The 18798-nt window shown below is 39.0% G+C and overlaps 1 protein-coding gene across 2 annotated transcripts in view; it reads left to right on the top strand.

Moving 5' to 3' along the window:
* norpA (no receptor potential A) overlaps positions 1-18495 on the top strand; it is a 54342-nt gene extending 35847 nt beyond the window's left edge. For both annotated transcript variants that reach the window (XM_028319700.1, XM_028319699.1), the window contains exons 6-22: positions 3325-3561; positions 3930-4096; positions 4552-4762; positions 7159-7417; positions 7613-7792; positions 8388-8541; positions 9003-9160; positions 9388-9594; positions 10171-10335; positions 10996-11200; positions 11715-11846; positions 13776-13956; positions 14454-14657; positions 15126-15282; positions 16162-16251; positions 16551-16698; positions 17905-18495. In XM_028319700.1, coding sequence (XP_028175501.1) covers positions 3325-3561; positions 3930-4096; positions 4552-4762; positions 7159-7417; positions 7613-7792; positions 8388-8541; positions 9003-9160; positions 9388-9594; positions 10171-10335; positions 10996-11200; positions 11715-11846; positions 13776-13956; positions 14454-14657; positions 15126-15282; positions 16162-16251; positions 16551-16619 — 2776 coding nt within the window. In that variant the 3' untranslated portion in view covers positions 16620-16698; positions 17905-18495. The remainder of the gene's footprint in view (positions 1-3324; positions 3562-3929; positions 4097-4551; positions 4763-7158; positions 7418-7612; positions 7793-8387; positions 8542-9002; positions 9161-9387; positions 9595-10170; positions 10336-10995; positions 11201-11714; positions 11847-13775; positions 13957-14453; positions 14658-15125; positions 15283-16161; positions 16252-16550; positions 16699-17904) is intronic.
* The last annotated feature ends 303 nt before the right edge of the window (positions 18496-18798 follow it).

An 18798-nucleotide genomic window follows, 5' to 3' on the forward strand; every position in this document is an offset into this window, starting at 1 on the left:
ATTGCATGTCACATGGGTAAGGGTTGACAAGAACATAATATTGTACATGTGACGCATTTAGCTAGAAACTTACCAGAAGTTGATAAAGTCTTGTGTCATGGATCGACAAATAAATAAAAGCAAAATAATTATGAGGTAGGATAACTCACAAGTACGAGTAGGTAGATTATTTTTGGGTTTTATTCATCAAACAAACGAAAACAATAAGTAGGAAAACGAAAACTAATAAAACAAAGCTGGTTCCTGACGTCGCAAAGTTATTTGATGACATAACCCAGTGAGCCTTTATGCCTGAAATATGTCCTAGTTGTTGAACTAGTTAAATTAATTCACGGGGATGCGCCTACGACGCGCCCCAGTTTCAGGGGAAGAAACTTGTTACAAAGTTTAAAGCTCAAGCCAATTTTGTAGGCTGCACTGAATGAGTGATTGTAAAACGTTCTGAAGCGATATCATGGCCAAATGCTTTTAAAAATTGCAAATTCTGCGATGACTTTTGCAGAGTTCTTTCAGTCAACTAATTTGAGTTCCTTGAATATTGTGAAACAGATATTGTAAATTTTTAACAAAAATTAAATATGAATGAATTGAATACTACGGTACCATTGATATTGAAGGCAATAATGGTTCAATACCACCACGACGAGCAAAGTAATAAGATTAATTTTTGATATTTGGAGATTGAAAAGTTAATAAGTGCACTTCAAGCTGTCTATTTCACATGGGAACCTATAGAGTCTGACATATTATAATAAAATCATTGTACTTATGTAAAATATTGGAGGTTCAGTAAAAAAGAGCGTTCATTTAATCCATTTTCAGTCCAAACTGAAACCAAAATCGTACATTCAAATTAGCAGCGCGTTGGATCAGAGCTGCTAATCCCTCCGGAGCGCGGGGTTTCTCAGAAACGGCCTCATAATTTTGACAATACGGGCAGCGGCCATAACTAGAAATCCCGGGATTTCCCTTTAGAGGCATGAATGACCTTTTTATTTTTAATTGAATTCATTTGAGGATGCTCATGAAGAGCTGCTAATATTATAAATGTGAAAACCAGTTTACTTTTTCACGCTTAAACAGACATTAATAGTAGGTACTAAACTCATAGAAAAACATAGGAGAGTTTTTATCCCGGTTTTACAACAGGCAAAGGCTAGAAATGAATATTTATTTACCTACTCAAATTTACTCCGAAAAAACCTAACAGCTTGTTAAGACGCCCTACAATTTAATCGTACTAATATGAATAAAAAACCGATGACCACGCCATAATACCTTGCCGATATTTCCCATCGGACGTCCTGACGTGCGCCGATGACACCAGTTTAATATTCTAATGAAAGCCGTTAAACTACCAGGTCAGAAACCAATTACGTGAAGTGCAGTGGCCCGCCCACGCCCTGGCTTAAGAGTGCGAGCACACTATCACTCGTATTCACAAACGACGCTTGCTTAAGTGAAGCAGCAAATCAAACGCACAGCGTTGAATAGAGCTCTGTGATTGGTTCATGTAATCATGTTCCACTTGGTGCGTCCACGCTCACGGTGATACCTCATAGTAATGTTTGTGAATACGGGCGTATATTTTGTCTACCAACCGGTCAATATGGGGGAGGCCAATGTTCATCAGTGGAAGTCCTATGGCTGAAATAATGATGATGATATTTTGTCTACGATCGAACTAGTATCAAAACTGAAATGCCTGAATTTCAGCTTCGTCTTGGCTGTCAATCAGTCACACACAGTACAGACAAGACATGAATCACTGAAATGATTTTTTATTAGATATTTTTAAAACTAAAACATTTACTTACTAGGTAGTACCTACCTTTAGTTCATTTTAAGAACATCAGGTAGGAATTTTAGGTGAACAAAGGTAGGTTTAGTTTTCTGGTTTAGGCCGTTAAGCGTAGGGTGTAGTAGGGATACATTGTCATTAGTGTTTGTGTACTCCCAGTACGTTGACTTTGGGCCTCCGTGAATATTTTAACATTTTCGGACGCTAATGAAAAAGGTTTGTCCTTTGCAGTGACACAAGCAAGCTTAGTGCAGCAGCTGCTCTAATTACCGTGTAACTGTGTTTTGGAAATATATTAAGTATTTTTAAAGTTCACTTTTACTGCTAAAACTGCTGTATTTTATACTATTCTCCATGATGCAAAGGGCGTAGTAACGTAACGCGCTTTACGTTAAACCAACAGTGTGCGCGCGTTGGCTTTAAATACCCCCCATCCTTTGACCGGATTCCGCTATATTGGATTTGCCAGTACTGGATAATAGGGTAAATAAGCTCTAGTGATGTTTCACAGATTTTCTCATCCATATCGTAAAATAAAATATTCTAGGTGAAACACATAACCAAGTAGCTACACGTTCACAAGATAACCCAAAAAATATGTCAAGTCCAGATAATAACAATATTCCTTGATATTCGTAAGATGATCTACATCTGTGACTTCCACTTGACCCTATTTTTATGGGCCAGTAAAGTAAACGTATAATTAAGAAATGGACACCTTTCAGGGACTCATTATGAGTCTAACAAATTATAAAAGAATGGTTATTAATGTTTTAGGTGGATGTCATGGTTACAGGTTTTAATAAAAATAATTTCTACTAGGTTTTCGCATACACAGTAGATTAGAAGGATAATTTAAAAGATATAATAGATACGAGTACTATAAGTACCTGTGTATTGACACAAATCCATTTGAAACTGGCAGTTTAATTTGTGAAAAGTTATTATTATATTACGAGTATTTGATACTGTAGTTCTATTTTTTAAAGCAGCTCAGACTCTACTGCTCTTAACTGTTGTGGTTTCATTAACATCGCTGGCGTCGCCTCATTCCAGGTTACGATAATAAAGCTATTTTCGCTTCTCGATGGTATTCCGATATTGAAATTAAACTGATGGACTCCTGTAGTTAGCCACCTTTGTTGTGAAACTGTTTTGAATTGTCTGCTTTTAGTGTTTTTCACACCTTTTAATAATTGGCTTTACCATATTCGCTGTAACTCTTGATGTTTTAAGTAGATAGAAATACGGTTTTGTCGTTCATGGCTATTTACTTTGGTGATGAATTTTGGTATTTGAGGAATTCAGATGAGTAGTTCATCATTGCACTTTAAAGTTACCTACGCGGTTAACTACTAAAGAATCTGCAAGTTGTCATCCATCGGACAATCAGATCAGAGTCAAACCCTGTCTATTGTAGTTTTAAATGTAGGTACACAAATTGATATCTCTTCAAAAAGTACCCATATTACGAGTACTAAGGTACGATAAAAGAACACCCTCTAATCACTGAAATTTTCCAGTTGGATGCGTCTCTGCTTCCTCACTGACCCTCGAGGGAAGGTGCCAGTAAAAGTGGTGGCTCGGACCTTCGCCTCAGGCAAGACGGAGAAGCTGGTCTACCAGTGCCTGTCTGAGCTCGGACTACCAGCAGGGAAGAACGAAGCGATGGAGAAGGAAGCGTTCACGTTTGACAAGTTCTACGCTTTATACCACAAGATCTGCCCGAGGAACGACATTGAAGAATTGTTTCGATCTATGTAAGATATTTTTCGACTTTATTAGTAAGACGCAGTCGTCGGCGGGTACTTATTGACTATGGATTTTTTTTTACCTAATCTATTTAGTTTAACCATTAAATATGATTCCATACTCAGTCTAAAGTAAGGCCCAATTTCCACCAAGGCGGAGCGGAGAAGTGTTCTGAATAACCAATCAGATTTCATTATTCAGTAAACCAGGAAATCTGATTGGTTAAGAAGACAGTCACAGGAAAACACACCGCTTCGTCTTGATGGAAACCGGCGTAAGATTGAGAAAGTAATATGATGGCGAAACATTCAAATCGTAATGTTACCTATCCTATAATCTAGGCTTTTCCATAATTATTCTGTAACCATCTCCACAGCACACAAGGCAAATCGGACCGCATAAACCTGGACCAGTTCGTGAACTTCATGAATGAGAAGCAGCGGGACCCTCGACTCAACGAGATCCTGTACCCTCTGTACGACGAAAAGAGAGCGGCCGAGATCATCACCACGTACGAACAGAATGAGGAGGCTAAGAACGACAGTGAGTATCTTCAGATACCTATGGATTTTAGTTTTAGCTTGCCAGTGGAATCTAGGCTGCCGTTTTAAACATCCAGCATATTATCTATTGTTAGAGAACTCGTTAAATTTGAGACTAGGGGTTAGAAAGAAATAATAGTCCCACTTCTGGTTCCCACCGCTGCAACTCCTGTGTAGTTAGGATCTACAGCTTGACCGCCAAATTAGGGGTTGTGAACTCAGTTGTTACGAACCACATGGTAGTAGAAATCTCGTAGAAACATCTGGCTGCTTCTGAAGTCTTTCTAAGATACCCCACTTAATTTAAGTTGATAAAGCATCAAACTATCACCAACGGACTAAGGACATTCAATTATCAAGTTATAAACTTTATCTCTCTTGAATAATTTATAGGTGATAATAAAGCAGATCGAACCGACAAACTTCAACAAATAAAATTGCTCAATCTACTTCCAGAATGCCTCACCAAAGACGGTCTGATCCGCTACCTCATGTCAGACGAGAATGCGCCGGTGTTCTTGGACAGGCTGGACAACTATATGGACATGGACCAACCATTGGCCCACTACTACATCAATTCCTCCCACAACACGTATCTGTCGGGCAGGCAGTTTGGAGGCAAGAGCTCAGTGGAGATGTACAGACAAGTTCTGCTGGCTGGGTGCAGGTGAGTCAGAAATGGCATATGGTCTGTCAGAAAATGTCTCGTTTAGGATATTTCTATCAAGAGTCAGGACTGGACAGGTTTCTATCAGAGAGCATGTGAGAACAGTAACTAGATGGACCATGGACCAGCTATTGGCCCATAGGCTAATCTGTCATATTTCATTGTTTCTTTTAAATGTACGAGACATTTGCTGAATAGGGGTTTTCTGTCAGAAAGGTACATAGGCAAATGTCTCGTTTAGGACCTTATTGTCAGGACTGGACATGTTCCTACAAGAGGCGTTCCAGGGACAATTACGTGAATGAATATTCGGAATAAAGGCCATTAGAGTAGCTTTGTCTCTATAAACTACTCCACAATAAAGATACCGATATCCCTGTGTGTATAGTGCCGTAAATTGTGGCTTGGGAAACTATCTTACAGGCTTTCAACCTAAGGCTTCTTGTTTTCTCGGTTAAGAAGTTTTCATATCCCTATTAGATCATACAATCACGAGAAGATTGAAGGTTAGGAAAAGATTAAACGCAGAATCAAACTTATTAAAGTTCATAAACTTAGGTATAGCATTGATTAAGATCAAGCACAAAATTTGTGGATAAAGTTTCAATTTACCATGATTTACCAACATTTGGTTAGTTTGAAATTTACAATAGGTACAGTGGTTTCCTCCCTAACATTCATCCTGTTAAATTCGTACACATACTCACTCACTAATTGGATATTAAATACAAATAGTCTGAAACCAACTTATTCACCAATACCATAATTTGCTAAATCAAGCCATCAATCATAGGTACACAACACACTTCCGAAAGCTCTCGGCTTTACTCGCTCGCGGCCCACGTTCGAATGCCACAAGGAATATCTTTTTGTTATCCCGTACGACTCCCCGCGTTCCTCAGGTGTAATTTGATAGCCAAATCAGCGTTAATCCTTTCGTTGCTAACAATCCCATTGTTGCAATTCATTGCAAATTCATCGTATGGGACTGTTTGAGTTCACATCGAATCGATGGGTTTTATTAATATTCAGATGTTAGAGAGAATATTGACGTGTCTATCCAAAACCTAAATCCACAATAACTTTGATATATTTATGCATCTATAAGTAGGGAACTTTTAAATGATGAAACACAATTATAAGATACAGTTTACTTAGATGAAGTCAGATGCTTACTTAATTATTTGTGAATGAAAAAAGTGGACATAATCTGCCTCGAATTTCGTTTAAGAAAATACTTCAAAAGAATGCTAATTAATAGCTCGAGATAAAAATGGAGTCGTTTGCCAAAACGCATTATACTGATTAAGTTAAACTCCGATTACAGCTCTTCAAACTTTTAATTTGTCTTTAACGGACGTTTCGATAGCGAAAAGGCGGATTCGAGACCATCAACGGACGGCTTCAACTCCAAACTTGCTGTGTAATAATTAATCCGCGTATCGTGTAATCCAAAGCAAGACTTTGCCTCATGAAATAATCAACTCTGAATTAACTGGGTTAGCTGTCAAGAAATCGGATATTCCAACGCGCGGAAAGATGAAGGCTTGGAGTTTACGGATGAACTTAATTTAAATTGATTGAATCTTAATTATGGGATTAGGCGCTTAGTTGTGTTTGTAATAAACCGAAACAGTCAATCAATGGTAGTAAAATGGAGTTATGCTACCTACAGACGACCGTTTGATTTCGATTAACACATGGAAAGAGTTTTTGATTCAAATTGTGTAGATATCTAGGTACGATTTGACAAATTATGCTCCCCCTCTGTATGCTGAGCGTAAATATACTCAACATCAAATAAATCGCAGCTTCCGCGACGCGAACTTTAGAGATTTTCTTCTGACACAATCATGGTGCCCCAACAATATTGGTGTTATTTGAAAGCCCAATAAATAAACTTAAAGAAAAACTCATTATTTTTTTTCTAAACAATTATCAGGTACCTACCATAAATGTGACTTGAAAAAAGGCCTCACTTGGGGCTCACCTCTGGGACCAAGTAGACCAATTTTTGTGGTTATAAAATCTAATAATGATCTTACGTGTACTTTTTAACAGATGGATAGCAATTAATCCCAATTTGACAGTTTTATAGCCATAAAAGTTTGCTCAAGCGTAACTACCTATTTTTTTAAGAAGTGACTGTATCCTTCTAAAGATACATTTTGGGGTAAAAACCTTTCCTTTAATGGAATAAAGTTTAGAAATAGGCTTTCAAATGGTACCAATATTGGTGGGAAGTGGGGATGCATACGTTTGATAAGTGCTTGTCGCGGGAGGTGCGATTTATTTGATGCTGAGTGATGTGCCCGCAACTGTAACTGACTTTACTTTTTATTGCAAAACTTTTTTAAAACTTCAAATATCCTTTAAAACAAACTTTTTCCTTTCAGGTGCGTCGAACTCGACTGCTGGGACGGCAAAGGTGAAGATGAAGAGCCGATCATCACCCACGGCATGGCCATGTGCACAGACATCCTGTTCAAAGACGTCATCTATGCGCTGAGAGACACCGCGTTCGTGACGTCAGACTACCCCGTCATCCTGTCGTTCGAGAACCACTGCTGCAAGGCACAGCAATACAAACTGGCAAAGTACTGCGATGAGATCCTGGGCGATTTGCTGCTGAAGGAAGCGCTGCCTGATCATCCGGTGAGTTCTTATAAAATGTACGCGAATACTTCTAAAAGGTTTGCTAGGTTTCATTTGACATACTTAAGTTCGTTTTTTAAATAAGCAGAATTCCTTAGCACCAAACTAAGTGTAGCGTTTAGGTTTAGTGGCCAACACTGTTCCAACCCATTAACGTCTGTTTTACGAAATTTATTTTCTATGCATGGGTTTCAGCTGGAACCAGGAGTGCCGCTACCACCACCTTCCTCGCTGAAGCGAAAGATCCTCATCAAGAACAAACGGCTTAAGCCGGAGGTTGAGAAGCAGGAGTTGGAGCTGTTCCGACAGGGACAGTTCGTCATCGAGGATGAAGAGAAGGAAGACGCGTCTGCTGTAGCCATTCCAGATAAAAAGGTAATAGAACACTCTTGATCTAGAGCAAGAGGATTTAGATGTTCAATGAAGAAGGACCATGACTTGCCTTAATTGGCCTTGGCGCCACTTTAGAATTATATATTTCTAATTATAGTGTCTGAAATAAATTTATTGATTTGATTTAGAATTAAGTCCTATCGATGCCTACGTTCAATATCCTATTAACACTGCAATTACCTATATAGATAACTAGCTTTCCGCCCGCGGCTTCGCCCGCGTAGAATTTCGTTTGTAAAATTGTCCTGAATTTTTTTTTGCTATAAACCTCACGGAGCCTGAGACCTTTCCAACGAATGCAAAACCGTGGAAATCGGTTCGTGTGTTCTGGAGTTATAGCGTCAGGAAGGAAAACCCGACTTATTTGTTGAACATATAGTAGATATAAAATATGTGATGCAACGTATCAAACATTCAATAGCGAGAAATCAGGTTAATTCAAGCCTATGTTTTAATATTAATTTCCGAAAATCTTTGGATTAAGAAACAATGAGATTGATGTTGCCTTATCGCCTTCATCGGAAGAAAAGACAGTTAAATTTTCAATTCAATAAAAAAAGTCCACTTTTTTCCACAGCCCGAAGAAATAGTAGCAGAAGCAGCGACCGCGGGCGACGACGCGCCGCCGCCAGTCGCCTACACCGGCTCCACCACCAACGTGCACCCCTGGCTGTCTTCCATGGTCAACTACGCGCAGCCCATCAAGTTCCAGGGCTTCGAGGAGGCGGAGAGTAAGTTGATAGTTGCGGGAATATTTCCACCTCTCATTGAATCCCATCCATAGTCCATACCACTATAAATCTCGCGCAGGCAGCAGTCATATTACAGTAGTTATAGACTAGTACATAATATTACATATTACACAACGACCAAAGTTTAGAGCAAGATCGCACTACGTCCGAACCAAGAAAACTAATCAGAGAAATCTGAAGATGGAAACCGGATCTAGTGCGTAAACTAAAACATAGCCATACGACTAGTCCCGACCGTATTTTCATTGAATTGGATCAGACGTATTGCGAAACCGCTGTTACGTAGGATTAATGCATGTATGACAATGCAAAAATACATCGTCAACGTTAACCAACTTTAGTTTAATCTTTTTTCGCCATCACCATCTCAGACATTTAAATCATAAACCTTTTTGGAACCGAGATATCACACTCAAATCCCATTTTGTCTTCTTTCGCAGAAAAGAACATCTACCACAACATGTCCTCGTTCGCCGAGACCACCGGCATGAACTACCTCAAGCAGCAAGCCATCGACTTCGTCAATTATAACAAGAGGCAGATGTCCCGGATCTACCCCAAGGGAACGCGCGCCGACTCATCAAATTACATGCCTCAGGTACAAAAATTTATCTAATTTCCCAAATCTAAATTGTAAAACTAAAACAAACTGATAGACTCATTAGACCAAAGATCTGGTGATCGCGGGAGGTACCGTGATGGGCAGCGTAGGACCTGTCGTTTTTTTAGGGAAGATAAATTCTTGGAGGTGACGACCTTTATCAGTACATGCACGTCTTTTACAAATCATAAAGGCACCTCTTCACCCAAAACTTTTCTCCCCAGGTGTTCTGGAACGCCGGCTGCCAGATGGTGTCCTTGAACTTCCAAACATCCGACCTGCCCATGCAGCTAAACCAGGGCAAGTTCGAGTACAACGGGAACTGCGGGTACTTGCTCAAGCCGGATTTCATGCGGCGCGCGGATCGGTCTTTTGACCCTTTCGCTGATGCGCCCGTGGACGGCGTAATTGCTGCTCAGTGTTCTGTACAGGTACCGTAATAGTTCATGGTACTCAATAATTTTGTATGTGTAAATGAATATTCGATGACATCAAAGATTTCGGCACAATATGGCACCTATTAGAACTCAACAAAATGTCAAACTTAGGATCAGATAAAGTGTGCTGGGAGTAACAGCAAACGCTTTAACCATACCAGCTGCTCATTGCGCTGCGTAAACTATGGAAATAACTCAGAATCTTTGGTGGAAGACGAAATCTACAAACATGAGAATCATAATTAATTGGCAGTTTAGTGATGAATCTATAAATTACCCGGTAAATTTTCAAAGACAAAAAATCTCAAACAGGGTATTTTTATTGGCCATGTCCAAAACTAATAAAAGAAATGACCAATAATAATTCTGAAGAAAGTTTCGCGTCAATTATGATAAAAGTAAAGCTTCATCATCCCATTTTTGAAAAATATACCTAGCCAGAAGAAGAATCTTGTTCTATGGATTACCATACTGCACAAGTAGTTACATAAATATTGCCTCAAGTATATTCTGCTATGTATCCCGCCCGTATCTTCTAGCCGAAAAACTTTACGCCGTTGTCTTTTACAGGTCATAGCAGGACAGTTCTTGTCGGACAAGAAGATCGGCACGTACGTAGAGGTGGACATGTACGGGCTGCCCACCGACACCATCCGCAAGGAGTTCCGTACGCGCATGGTGCCCGCCAACGGACTCAACCCTGTCTATAATGAAGAACCCTTCTTGTTCAGAAAGGTATCCAAGGATCTTTGAACTACCAAAAACTAGTCAAATTACTGAATCTTCAATGAGGGCTATAATTTTTATAACGCGTGCAGATCGCCATCGCCGGCGCGATTATAGACTATTGACAGGTCGCGCGGACTGTCATGGGTCACGCGACCTGTCATTGGCCTATGATCGCGCCGGTGATGGCGATCTGCACGCGTTGGTGTGGTTGAAGCTTAACTGTGAGCACCACTGGTGAATGACAGGAACTTATTCTACAGTGCAGTGACGCCAACCGATAGCCCTCATTGTGTTACTAGACTCAAGAGTCGGCAACAGCCGTTCCAATCAATTCCACATTTCTATTTTCAAATATTTGAAGTCGGTGGAAGGTTCTCATGAAGAGGAGAAACGTGATGGGACTCCATTTTTCTTTCCCAACAAACTATTTACTCTTTATTTTAACTCTTATCGATTCGGGAAGAGTGACAGTAAAATTATTATGCTGCATTGCACCTAATACCTATTCGACACTGTTAAAGAGTCCCGACTCATAAAGAAATGTTATTGTATGCTAAATAACACTCTCATTTTGTCCCACCACAACTCCACCACTTGTAATGTGACAATAAAAGTGCAAATCGGCTAATCTCATATTCCATATTTAAAACAACACTCATATTCCAGGTCGTACTCCCGGACCTGGCCGTGCTCCGTTTCGGGGTATACGACGAGAACGGCAAACTTCTCGGGCAGCGGATCTTGCCCCTGGACGGTTTACAGGCCGGCTACCGTCACATCTCGCTCAGGACTGAAGCCAACTTCCCCATGTCACTGCCTATGCTGTTCTGCAACATCGAGCTGAAGATCTACGTCCCTGATGGCTTTGAAGGTATTGATTTTACCTAAAGCACCACCAAGGTGGACAGACCTTTTAAAGGTAGAGAAGACGAAGCAGGCCGCGACTAACCGACCAATTTAGAAATCATTGGAGGCCTATGTAGGTACCTACTGTGGCTGATGATGATAATGATGAAAGCTACTGCTCTGGTAAATCCCTGGTCTGTTAGTCGATTACTTTTGGCGTGTACGACTTAGATAGTTTGCCTTGAGCAACAATTAATGCCCTTAAGTATTTGATACACCTATGCGCAAAGATCTACATCCCTGAATGCTCACTTGGCTTTAAAAGTTGCATACAATCTCAGATCTGATCTTGAAAATCGTGATTTGTTTTGCGACAATGACAATCATACATTATAATAAGGTGTAGAAACCTGTAAAAGCGAAAAGTAAATCTGGTCGAAATATTTGTAAGTATAAAGTACAAGTCGCGCTGTCGCTTATGAGGGCCCTCAAGGAGAGATCTGACAGCAAACACACATTAATATAATGTTTTTTTCTAGACTTCATGGCTGCGCTGTCGGATCCTCGCGCTTTCATGGGGGCAGCCAAGGAGAGAACTGACAACATGAAGCAGATGGGAATCGAGGAGAGCGGGCCCGAGAAGAAGGTGCAGATTGAAGAGAAGAAGGAAGGTACGAACACACAAAAAACAGATACTGATCTTCATGCTAATATTAAATTGAAAGGGAATATTTTTAGGAAAACCAGTCTAGTAATCACTTGCTTACTACTTGCAAAAAACATGCTTACTCTCAGAAAACACGATAAAATCGTCTAAATAACAAAAGTAATTCCAGACATCCAGTTTTTATGATCGTAAATATTGATGGCTTAGCAAAATTTTGTCTACTATTTTACATAAGTACAAGTTCAAAAATAAACACAGGTAAATCCCAAGGTCTAAGCCGCAATTATCAGAAGCTTGTAAACCAGCTAATGGTAATGATGCAATCCCGCAGATGTTTAAAAGTTTTTAAATTATAAATAAAACTATTTCTATAATGTTAACCCTATCATTCGATTAGATTTAGTTAGAACGCAGCCAACACGAAACGCATCCGATGATAATTTTAAATCTGTTTACATTACGAGTACTGTAAATAGCCGCGGTCGTAAACGAGTTTACGCCAAAACGCCAAACGTGTATGACAGGGGCGTATTTTGAGATCTTCCATGTAATAGGAATGAGTAGTGAACTCATAGCGATATTATTATAATCAATTTTGTAAACACAAAAAGGTGTAACTTTCAAATTAGAGGTCAATGAGTCCGTATTTTTTGTCATATTAAACCTAAGTAGGTACAGACAAAGGGTCGAGGTCCCGGACCTCCCATCAAATCTATACGTATAATAAATCTGTAGAGAGGTCAATTCTGTACATGAAATATATTTTCAAAATAACTATCAGGGGGTGATTAGTGATCGATACTGATGCCAAAAATGCAATCAGTAAAATTTTTGTCTGTCTGTCTGTCTGTCCGTCTGTATGTTCCTTATAGAAACAAAAACTACTCGACGGATTTTAACGAAACTTGGTACAATTATTCTTCATACACCTGGGCGAGTTATAGTATACTTAGGAATTCCCACGGGAACGGGAATTAGCGGTAAAATCATTTTCTATGAAAAATCTAAACCGCTTTTAGACGCTTGAAATTTGGCATGCAGGTACCTTATTAAACTTAAAGCTTAGTTACAATAGGATATTGCAAAACTCCCACGGGAACGGGAGTTAGCGGAAAAAAACATTTGTATGAAAAAATCTAAACCGCGTAAGATAGATGAAAGGGGTAAAACGGGATCCACGCGTACGAAGTCGCGGGCGGCCGCTAGTCGATTCTATAACTTGGAAGTTTTTACGTCTTTTCAAATTTATAGACAGTTACCGCATAACTATGAAAGTATCTAAATTTAGATATGCGTAATATTGAGCATGAATGAATGATTTAGTTGAGTATCTCTTTAATATCCTACTTCAAACAAAAATCTAGTTTAAAATTAATTCCGATTCAAACGTTCGGCGCCAGACAGCATCCGAGTTAAAAATAATCGCTATAAAAACATTTTCTATCGAGTTCAGATTCCGATATTGGACGTGGTATAAACAAAATTAAATACAGTCGCTGTTTACTTGCACCGCTGTATAAACGTGTATATCCTCGACTTACACCCACCTCCAGTTTCATCTGCTTAATTCTGCTTCAATAAATGTGCGCGTAAGCACAAAGAGTGCACTAATAAAGATTTTGATAGCACGGGAAGTTTTGAAGTCTTAGAAGAATGGATTTACTATCAACAAACATTGTAGGTAATAATGTTCATTCAAATAGTGCTTTTTTACATTATGAATTATTATCATATTCTTCAGTTGAAGCTCGTTGGGCTTGCACTGATTTTGCGTTGTGTTTTAATTTTTGAAAACATGATCCGTCGTCAAAGAATTATCAGGGGAGGTACAATTTTGAATTTTCACAAAATTCCATAAATGTAATAGCAATGCTTTTAATAAACCCTCTAGTTCACTGACCAATGGTTAACATTCTAACAAATAAATCCCCAGAGCCCCCCCTGGTGTTCGAACCCATCACAGTGGAGTCTCTCCGCCAAGAGAAGGGCTTCATCAAGACCGGCCGCAAGCAGCAGAAGGAATTGGAAGCCATGCGCAAGCGCCACACCAAAGAAAAGATGGCGCTGCAGAAGCAGCAGTGCGCCGCGCTCGAGAAAATGATCAAGGGGAAGAAGTGAGTAATACTTGTCGATAAAAGTAGAAGTTTCTTTGAATGGTCTTAGTTTTCCAATAAGAATAACTTATCACAGTTAAAGTTAGTCAACTTTTTCAGTAAAAATAATGACGCTGAATTATCAGCTTAATTAACGTTCCACTTCAGTCTATTTCCTGTCAGACATATTGTTTGCACCCTTTGAGGGCTCTCGAACTTGCGTTCATCATACCAATTGGTGGCACTCGCTAGTGAGTCAATACTAAACGGACCACTTGGCGCCATTATTGGTGAGTAAGATTATGCCACTCGAGTGACTATGACAGTGGCCAACTGGTGAGCGCATAGAACTGAAGGGCGTATTTCCACTCACCACTAACGATTAGACATATCCGATTGGCAGAACCTTACTTGCCAGTGGCGCCATCTGGTTAACGCTTAAACCTCAAGAATGCTTCCATATTGCGTTGACTTTTAAGCCAGTTCTCCAAACATTCTAACCCATATTCCTATCACAGCAAGGACCAGCTAAGCAACGACCCGACATTCCGGAAGCTGGTCAACGAGCAGTCCACAGCATGGAGCGAGCTGGTCGCAAAGCACCGAGTGGAGGAGTGGACCAGTGCCAGGAGCCGTCTGAATGAACAGAGGGATCTGCTGAAGAAGATGATGGAGACCACGCAGCTGGCCCAGATGAAGCAGCTAGAGGGGAAGCATGAAAGGTAAGATACACTATTACTAATATGGAATACCTATAGCAGCAAAAAATAAAACGACGGAAAAGATCCCTATATGGATGTATAAAATCTCTGGATTTCCTTTTTCTTTAATTTCTCTCTCTAGGAAACCTAATGTCACAAACAAAACAATTCCCCATAAAAACGTCGATTCTAGTTTTCTAAAGGATACTATCGTTTCAACCAAATGAAGTCCACGGCTGGAAAAAGCCTCTCCAAGGAAAAACCTCATTTCTGTTCATTTGCTATACATATTTGATTTTTGTTTCATTTGAAATCAAAAATTCAATAAGTTGACTTTGAAAAACAGATCCCATAACTGCTGGTGGTGTCTCTTACTGCATGATTTTCTCACGTTAAAGAGAGTCAAGATAAAACTAATTTACAAGGTGTGCAGTAAAATGGTAACATAAAAAATACGAGGATAATAAATAACGTGACTATTTTCCCCAGGGAGCTGAAAGACATGAACGCCCGTCAGGCCAAGATCAGCATGGAGACGAGCAAGGAGGTGGCCAACGACAAGACCCTCAAAACTAAGCAAGAGAAGGACCGCCGTCTCAGGGAGAAAAAGCAGAACAACACCAAGAAGTTCATGGACGAACGCAAGGTAAGTTTGTTCTTATACTTTCCTAATGGTAATATCTTAACTTACTAATATCTTACTAATATTATAAATGCGAAAGTTTGGATGTCTGGATGTTTGTTACACTTTCACGCAAAAAGTACTGAACGGTTTTTTTGAAACTTTACAGTATTATTGTTTGTAACCCAGATTAACATATAGGCTATAACAGTGTTTTTCAAACTTTTTCATGACACAACCCCCTAGTATAAAAAAATATTTTGCGACCCCCGAACGGTCGTTTTTTTTCATGCATTTTATACAATTTCAATTTTTTCACCCATACAACATTTTATGCATTTGAAAAACTAGATTTCTGATATATCTGTCTTTATAACTTTACTGTTACTTTTACTTTTACTTTTTTACTGAGGTAAGTTTTTACCTCTCGCGACCCCCCTATAGATGCTTGGCGACCCCCTAGGGGGTCGCGACCTACAGGTTGAAAAACACTGGGCTATAATTTATGCCGATCTGTGACACTAAATTTCACGCGGGTGAAGCCGCGGGCAAAAGCTAGTATGGAATAAAAGAAAGAAAGATAGGTACATTTATTACTATGGATATTAAAAGACAGAGGTAACACATAAAACATAACAAAGAAAGGGAAAGTGAACTGTAAGTACCACTCTGTCGCAACAATGATGCCCATTGCAATGGGACCCCACTCAGCATATACCGTGGCCCATAGTGAAGGCCACGACGCTGGTTTTCAGTGTGCCTGAGTAGACTTATTGTTCCGCAAAGAAGAGATCAGAAAAGTAAGGAGTTTCAAATTAGATTTTCTAAAAAAACCAGCGTGTTAGCTTATTTAAAAGTACCGTGAAATACGAAATGTTGCCTCAGAATGAAATATTTTTCCAGACTCAAACCATCAAGCAGAACCGAGAGAAGGAAAAGCTGAAGGTGACCCATGACAAACAGATGGAGGAGTTGTCCAAGGATATTGACAACGTGAGTACTAAAGGAGCAGTGTTCTGCTGTTTAACTATTCAAATTCTCTGTTAAAACTCCTTTTGTCCACGCCTACTGTCCGAACACAAATACAGCTTCTACTGTGACCACAAAGAGACAATCATTTCGGCTGATAAACGGCTGAAGAAATCAGTTCCCCATATCAGCCTTTCTTTTCACCAATCATGTAAGATGTGTGATTGAAAGGGTTCCTGGTGATCTTTGAGGAATGGACAAGCAACGAATGATGAATATGTTAAAGACTTCTAATAGTAAAATGCAAACTTATCTATTTCCAGCTCATCGAAATGTACAAGATGGAGGAGTCCGAGTTCGACATGGCAAGTAAAACGGAGTTCTTTGCATGAAAGTATCCGGACATAGCTCCGTTACTGGAGCAAATGACTTGAGAAGTGAGTGCTAAGTGATCTCTTCGACTAGGCTAAGGACCATAGCTGGGCATTAACTCGTTAATCCGTTAATCGTTAATTAACGAAGTTAACATTTCTATAACGGATTAACTTTTAAGTTAACTTTAAAAATTGTTAACGGACTCGTTAACTTCCGTTAAATTATCCTAAGTCCGTTAATCGTTAATCCAGTACCTACTATTTACCAAAAAGATACAGCAGGCACGCTGAAAACGCTATAAAAACGCGTTCTGACAAGTACGTTCGGGCTTCCAGAACTTCCAGAACCCAAAACAATAGTTTTTGTAACCAGAAACCAGATCACTAACGACACTTGTTAGTATGTATGTGTGGGACAACTCTTGCAACTGAATTTAAGACCAGTTTTCCTCAACCGATTGAGCTGAAATTTGGTATACTTATGTAAGTACGATGATAATGCAATGTTATAATACCATTCAACCTGGTCTGATGATGGAGTCATGAGGTGGCCATAGGAACTCTTAAATGAAACGGCGGCATCGCATCGAATTTGGATTCGTTGGATTTGTCTTTTCGAGCACTTTAGTACTAGATGATGTCCAGGGTCTTGATGATGGAGTCGGGAGGTGGCCATAGGAATTCCTAAACGAAACGGTGGAAGCTTATCTAAGCTAAGCTTAGGGTGATTTAACTTATTTATTTTATTGACTGTTAATGAATTTGATTGAATTGAATTTATTTATTTATTTGGTTTTAATTGATTGAATTTAATTTGATTTTTAATTTAATCACATTTTAATTGATTTAATTTAATATTTAATTTTTTTTGGTTTTTAATTTAATTATAATATTGATATTATGTATGTACATTGGAAAATAATAATCGATTGAGATACTACTAAAAAGTGTAAAATAAAATTATAATAGTTAATTAAAAAAACTTTTTTAAAACAAGCTTTTATTCTGAAATGCAGTTGTACTAAAAGCAAGGTTCAAATAATTTCGAAAGCTTGTAGCGCAAACATAAAAGAGGAATAAATTCCATGCGCGATAGGTACAAGCTTTCGAAATTATTTGAACCTTGCATACAATTATTTTTTTCGTTTTATTATTATGTGTTAACGGATTAACGATTAACGTTAACTTGCGTTAAATCTTGCGAAATGTAACGTTTTAACGTTTAACGAAGTTAATTTTTTTATTAACGGTTTAACGATTAACGAAGTTAACTATTTGATTAACGGTGCCCAGCTATGCTAAGGACATCTCCCACTTTCGTACCATAGACACCAAAAGTTCCTTATCTTATAACTGCAGGCGGAAACCAAATAAAGGTCATAGTACACTTATCGACTAGGAAAGGGGTTAACAACGCCTTTCGCCGCGCGGTCAACCGCGAGGCAAGGCATTTACGATACGGTACAGATAAATGTGCGTTGCAGTACGGAGTAGTTTCATACAAACGCCTCGAGCTGATACGGTTATGATCCGTATCTGGGTTGATAAGTGTGCTTCGTCCTTGAGTCTTCAAAAGTTGTCAGCATGCCAAATTATTAATTCCAAAGTGTATCGATTGAAAACGTTCAAGTTCAGTTCTTGATATTATGGTTTATCAATTCATATATTTCGAGACGTTATGGTAGATTTAATTAGCATGCAAATGCAAAAGGTGTTACTGTACTGTTAGCACCATAAGTTAAGAAACTGCTGACTTATCTCTCAAGAACTAACATAGTCAAAAGTTTCGAATGTATGTCGTATCGCCTTATTTCCTTTATATTGTAACTGACTACATTAGTTTTAAGACTGTTAGGTACGTAAGAGCTAGAGGAAATTAGTACATTCATACCTATACTATAATTAAGAAAAATGTTAAAACACATAACGTTTTAAATTGCCAAATGTTACACGTTTGACCATGAATCTCGTAGATTACTATTTTCAAGTTAATGTGTCTTTCTTGGAATTTAAACAGCCAAGTAGTGGAGGAGAAAGAGGGCAGTCTACCTCGCCATAAAAATGGCCAAATAATTTGGCTAATTATTAAATATTTATTAGATAAGTATAATTAAGATTTGGGGGGGGGCTGCAATGCTCCCCTGTTCCTTACTCACGAATATATTCGAATTCGAATGACGGTTGAAGAAAAGTGCAG

This window comes from Ostrinia furnacalis, unplaced genomic scaffold, assembly GCF_004193835.3.
Source record: "Ostrinia furnacalis isolate ACB-3 unplaced genomic scaffold, ASM419383v2 OfSCF7316, whole genome shotgun sequence".
Classification (NCBI taxonomy): Eukaryota; Metazoa; Arthropoda; class Insecta; order Lepidoptera; family Crambidae; genus Ostrinia; species Ostrinia furnacalis.